Source organism: Drosophila montana, unplaced genomic scaffold (genome assembly GCF_035044405.1).
Source record: "Drosophila montana isolate Dmon_TW-CO22-7 unplaced genomic scaffold, ASM3504440v1 contig_3848_1, whole genome shotgun sequence".
NCBI classification, from domain to species: domain Eukaryota; kingdom Metazoa; phylum Arthropoda; class Insecta; order Diptera; family Drosophilidae; genus Drosophila; species Drosophila montana.
The window spans coordinates 4,169,547-4,175,546 of NW_026998720.1; the positions used below are offsets into that span (position 1 = coordinate 4,169,547).

The 6,000-nt window shown below is 41.1% G+C and overlaps 1 protein-coding gene across 1 annotated transcript; it reads left to right on the forward strand.

Moving 5' to 3' along the window:
* Positions 1-1,347: 1,347 nt before the first annotated feature.
* On the forward strand, positions 1,348-5,154 carry Ir87a (Ionotropic receptor 87a). The gene is made up of 3 exons (XM_064696827.1): positions 1,348-2,729; positions 2,810-3,338; positions 4,636-5,154. The coding sequence occupies exons 1-3, from the start codon at positions 1,348-1,350 to the stop codon at positions 5,152-5,154; spliced, it is 2,430 nt and encodes an 809-aa protein (XP_064552897.1).
* Positions 5,155-6,000: the final 846 nt, after the last annotated feature.

The window sequence follows — 6,000 nt, forward strand, 5'->3', positions numbered from 1 at the left end:
ACTGGTTTATAAAGTACGTGCACAAACATGTTAGTCTTAATGTTATACCCGCTCTTGGCAGTTGCGGGACTATAAGAAATATTTATAGCTGATGAGTATTAATTGTCTTGGATGCGTCTTGAAAGAGCTCAAAGATTCGAGACTGTCAAATAGATTTGTATGAGCATGTGAATATGTCATATAAATCTTTAAATATATAAATATATCCTTAAACATATAAATATATAAATATGCAAATATATAAATATATGAATATACAAATATATATTCTAGTGCAAATTAAGGAAAAAAAAATTATATATTGCCCTACTATGCGATTCTCATAAATACAAGGCTTGCAGGTTTTTCTATCTGGATTACAAATATATTTGTTTAACATATGTTGGCACTTTTCTCTCTCTCTCTCTCTCTAACTCTCTATCCCCTTTTATATCTTTCTCAATTGGTTCCCCTATATTTATTCTGCTCTTTGTTCTTTAAGCGATTTATACATATTAAAGCATGCCTCTTTTGTACTGTTAGACTTAAATATATAATAACGTGAATATGCAGGTAAATTCAATCGTTTATTTGAATATATATTTATGTAAGCTTAATATATGATAGAGCAAATCAGACCTGAGCGCTGGCTGTCTGCCAGCAGATAATACGAGAGTATAAGCCGAAAGAAAAGGTTTATGTTAACTAAAAACTATTGTATACATGCTCTGTGAAGTTAAAAGTAAAATCAAAATTTTGTATAATTTTCTGCAAGTGCCCATATAGGGTAACTGTTAGTCGTGCATGTCTGGCTCGTGAATGACTTCTCGTTTTGTACGCACTTGCAAAAAACCCCTTTTCTTATGCGAGATGTCGCAATAAGTACATAAATTTTGCGTATATGAATGCTGTCAGACTTCACGTCGTTTTTTGGGGCACGCAATTTTATTTGTTTCTTAGACACTTTTTCACTTATGTGTAGTAGAATATCCAGTTTCTTTTACGCACCTTTTCTATGCCAGCTAGTGAACGTAAAAGTCTGGGTGTGGCAGGAATAATATCGTACACTAAATACAGCCTACACTTAATGTTGTGTTTGTTGATTTATGCGACTGACTTTTATCTTTGTGGAGCAGCAGGGCTCCGGCAGGCTACCAATCTAAGCAGCTCCATAACTAAGCAAACAGCAGAGGTAATCATGATCTTGGCTGGGCAGATTGTTGCCGTGGGCCAGTTCATGAATTGAAAATTAGCATAGGTAATTGGTTAATAATAACTATGGGGAGGCCCGGGGCTCCCTTGTGACTCAGAGTACGTCGCAAGGCGGCGTGCCCCACTCGGGGCGTGTCACAGTCAGTTGTCGTTCGCATGTCCACGACACAATTACGGAACTCGAGTGTTGGCCACATTTTTGTGGCCCTGCTGCTGCTGCTGCAGCTGCAAGCGCGCACAGCTGTGGCGCAAGGATTCGGGCTCAATTTGATGCAGGTGCCCAGCGAGGACAAGTCTCAGGCCGCATGCAGCATGGCGCTGCTTCAAAAATATTTCCATTCCGGCGATGCGTTGTCCGGAGCCGTGCTCTGCGTGAGTGTCACACAGAATACTCCCGATGTGCTGGATCAGCTGATGCGGGCCTTTGATCTGGACCAGAGTTACACGTGGAGCATACTGGTTACAAGCCCGCGGGAGAAACAAGAGTCCAAATCCAATATGCAGGTCATGCAGGAGAAGCCGCAATGTTATTTTCTCATTGTGGAGGATCTGGACGATGAGGATCTGGAGGAGACATTCGGCCATTGGCGGCGCATGCTCAACTGGAATCCCTTGGCACAGTTTGTGGTCTATTTGGCATCTATAGAGGAAACAGATGAGGAGATGACCGACCTGATGGTAGAGATACTTTTGACCTTTATGAGCAACAAGCTCTACAACGTGAATGTGTTTGGCCAGAGCGAAGAGAACAGCTTCTACTATGGCAAGACGGTATTTCCATACCATCCTGATAATAATTGCGGCAATCGTGTGATTGCCATAGATCTCTTGGATGCCTGTAGCTATGTGGATGCGGAAGAATCTGACAACGGCAGTGACGACTATGACGACGAGGAGACAAGCTCCGAGGAGGAGAATGAAGCTGGAGCAAATGATGAAAATCAAAGTGTTGAAAAAATGCCAACAGACAATGTGAATGATACTGAAACAACCGAAGATGAACAAGAGGGATTCAATGCAACAGCAATCCCCGATTTGGAATCTTATGCTGCCGCTGAGGCATCCATGGAGTCATCGACAATGGATAATAGCACTGAGAGGGACAACGTCAATGGATCAGCGAACACAAATGGCACTCAGCCCGAGACAACAGTCGAGGAATATTTGCGCGCTCGCTTTGAGGATAAGTTTCCAAGTGATCTGAGCGGTTGTCCCATCAGAGCTGCCTACCGTGGTCCTTGGGAGCCCTACATATTTACCATTGCGGAGACCAATGCACCGGAGACGGCATACTACGAGGAGGGTGATCCAGCTAACGCAACCGAAATAAGCTACGACGAGGGCATTGATGTGGAAGACTATACCATTGAGAATGCCAATTCCGGCGCCCATGACACCGATGAAACCTTGGGTTTCACCAAGTTGACTGGCATCGAGTATCAGCTGGTGCAGACCATAGCCCAGCGACTGCACATAAGCATCGATTTCAAGACGAAGAGCACCAATGTGTTTCATCTGTTCCAGCAGCTGATTGAGGGGTAAGTGAAGCTGTCTTCAATTCAAACAAATTAACTGCATATAAACCCAAAATTTTTTATCTAAATACTCTTTTTCTTAGTCAAATCGAAATGATTGTCGGCGGCATCGATGAGGATCCCAGCATTAGCCAGTTTGTGTCCAGCTCTACATCGTATCATCAGGATGAGCTCACCTGGTGCGTGGCCAAGGCGAAGCGCGAGCACAGTTTATTCAATTTTCTGGCCAGCTTTGATACCAGTGCTTGGCTCTTGCTGCTGCTGTTCATCATTGTCAGCTCTTTGGCTGTGCAGGTGGCACAGCATGTTTCCGCTTTTAAGCTCAACAATCAGCACAATTATCTGACCATCTGCCTGCGCATGCTGGGCATACTGCTAACCCAGGCTATTAATGTGAATACCCGAACTTTGTCGTTGGCGCTGCGATTGCTCTTCTTCACTGCCTTCATTTTGGCCTTCTTCTTTAGCAACACCTATCAGAGTTTCTTGATAAGCACACTCACAACTCCGACCACCCAGGCTCAAATAAGCGAACTGGAAGAGATCTATGGCAAACGCATGACCATTATGGTCAGCTCCGAAAATGTGCGGCATCTGAACAAGGAAGGCGAGGTGAGTGACAAATATTTCATAATCAATAAAATCAATCAATTGAAATGAGCTTCTTTTCAATATTAATCGATGCATTTTTCATATATAACATACAAAAGGGGGCTTCTCCAAACCTTTCAAGCATATATATTCTTGATCAGCATAAACATATGGCCATGTCTGTCTGCTCCATTATATAAATGCTTCAATCTCGGGAATTTTAGGAGCTAGAGACTACATTTTTGTAGTAGGTTGTATGTTCACTTTAAGAGCATGCTTATTTAAAATTATCAACAATTGTCAGAACTCCTCCAAAATCGAAAAAATCAAAAAAAATCGAAAAAACAAAATAGAAGACATGCTTATTGTGCGTATCTCAAAGATATTAAGGGGTAGAGATGCCAAATATGGCATTTAAACTCATATAGTATATATATATAATATAACTTAATTCGTTTACGTTTTGGACACGTTTGTAAAGAGTATCTGCTAGTCGAGCTTTTTCGACCGGAGCACTTGATACTCTCTGTAAAATTGCTATGATTTTGTTCAGTCCTGATCTCTTCCCTGCTTTCTTTCTCTCTGTCCTTATCTTCTCTTCTCTCTACCTCAATCTCTTTCTCACTTTTCGGTTTGGGGTGTGCGTAGTGTTAGTCATTTATTTATTTATTTATTTATTTATTAATTGTCGACAAAACGAGTGTATTCCTAATTGTTCAATACTTTATATATACAATTATGAAAATTAAATGCTAAAAGCCTAGTTAGAGAACACAATTTTCTAATAGCATCACCGACCGATGGAGGCGTTTTATTTTCCAGTCCGGCCAGCTGTGCCCCTTTTCACAGCTAATTTTGTTAGTGACGCTATTCGAGCCTATATCTAAGAAGAAGGGTGTAAGTAGGGAAAAAGTGTTCTTAAGTAAAATTAAAAATAATCTTAATTTGCTATATTATTTAAGAAAATACCATAAATAGGAGAAAAGAAAGTAAGAAGATTGTTGATAAAGAATAGAATTGTATGCTAGATATATAGAGTGCTAAGTAGATAGGATAAAGAGATAGTATTGGGGAAGTAATGGGAAATCACCGACCCGGTGGGTGGCAAGCTATGCCCCTGCTCATAGCTGGGAATGGTCAGTGACCCGAAGGTATCCTGAAAGCAACGATTTTATTAGGGGTAGAGAAAGTTCGGTTGAGTCAGTCATTGAGTCAGGACAAACAGTTTTATATATAGAGATATACTATATATATTTCTCTTTTCTCTCTCTCTCTCTCTCTCTCTCTCTCTCTCTCTCTCTCTCTCTCTCTCTTGTAGACCTTCAAGTACATACGCGAAAAGTTCCAGATCTGCTATAACATTGTGGAGTGCCTCAATTACGCTGCCGACAACGAGCACATCGCCGTGGTTGTGTCCCGGCAGCACGCGTTCTACAATGCTCACATACAACGGAATAGGCTCTACTGTTTCGATCGCCGGGAATCCTTGTATGTGTACCCAGTGGCCATGCTGCTGCCCAAGAAGTTTCATTTGCTGCACCACATCAATGCGGTGATACAGCACGTTATCGAGTCGGGTCATATGCAGAAGTGGGCACGGGATCTGGACATGGTGCGCATGATACAGGAGAAGATCGCCCGCGTGCAGGAGGATGCCTTCAAGGCGCTGACACTTGCCGCCTTTCACGGCGCCATTCTCTTCGCCAGTCTTCTGCTGCTGCTGGCCAGCGGCGTCTTTGTCCTGGAGTGCCTGGTCTACTGCCTGGTGGTTAGGTGGCGCACGCGCCTCCGGCTACTGCGCTGCCTGCACCGCCGACTGACTTACGGCAGGACGTAGGCGGCGTGCTTGTATTGAGCGTATAACGCAGCCACGCCAAGTGGATGCGTTGACAGGGGAAAACGTTGCGGATTGAAATATACAAATTGCAAAAAATTCTTTCTCAAATTTATATATATATATATATATAGTACATATATGTACTTATATATATTTCATATTTTCTTGGCACATTATTCAATTTAAAAATACAGAACTGCATTCTGCCGTGGAATGCACGGCAGCGTTGCCGTTGCGGCTGCTTGTCATAATCCCAGAAGTTGTCGACGTTCCACAGTGGCTTCTAAGCGTAAAATAAGGGGCACATAGCTGAAACAAATTAGCTATAAATTTAAAAAACTTGGAATGCATTTTATAATAGACAGCTTAATATCATCTTGGGGAACTCTTAAATTTTTTATATACAATTTTAGCAATTTATTATATATAATGTTAGCATTTCTTAGAAACTTCAAAAGTATTGTTTATTTTATTTTATTGTCATTTATTATTTTTTTTAAATTATTAAAATTGTTTTTGGTTATTTATTTCATCAAAACTATAAGTGAATTGTGAGCAGAAACTGTTGATTATTTTTACACATCCCAAATAATTTATATTCGTTGGCAAGCTTTTATTTATTTTTATTAACAGATTAACAAATTGCCCCACTGTGCTTGGTCGTCGTCACCTCCTTTGCTGGCGCATCCTTAAAAGGTGGTGGCCTACTGCGCCGGCTGCGCCCGTACACAAATATAATACACATATATCTAGATATACTTAATATATGCTCATAATTTTTTATAACAAACATATTTTTAGACTAACACATTTGTTGTGGTATCATCAAATTGGCATCTTTTTGTT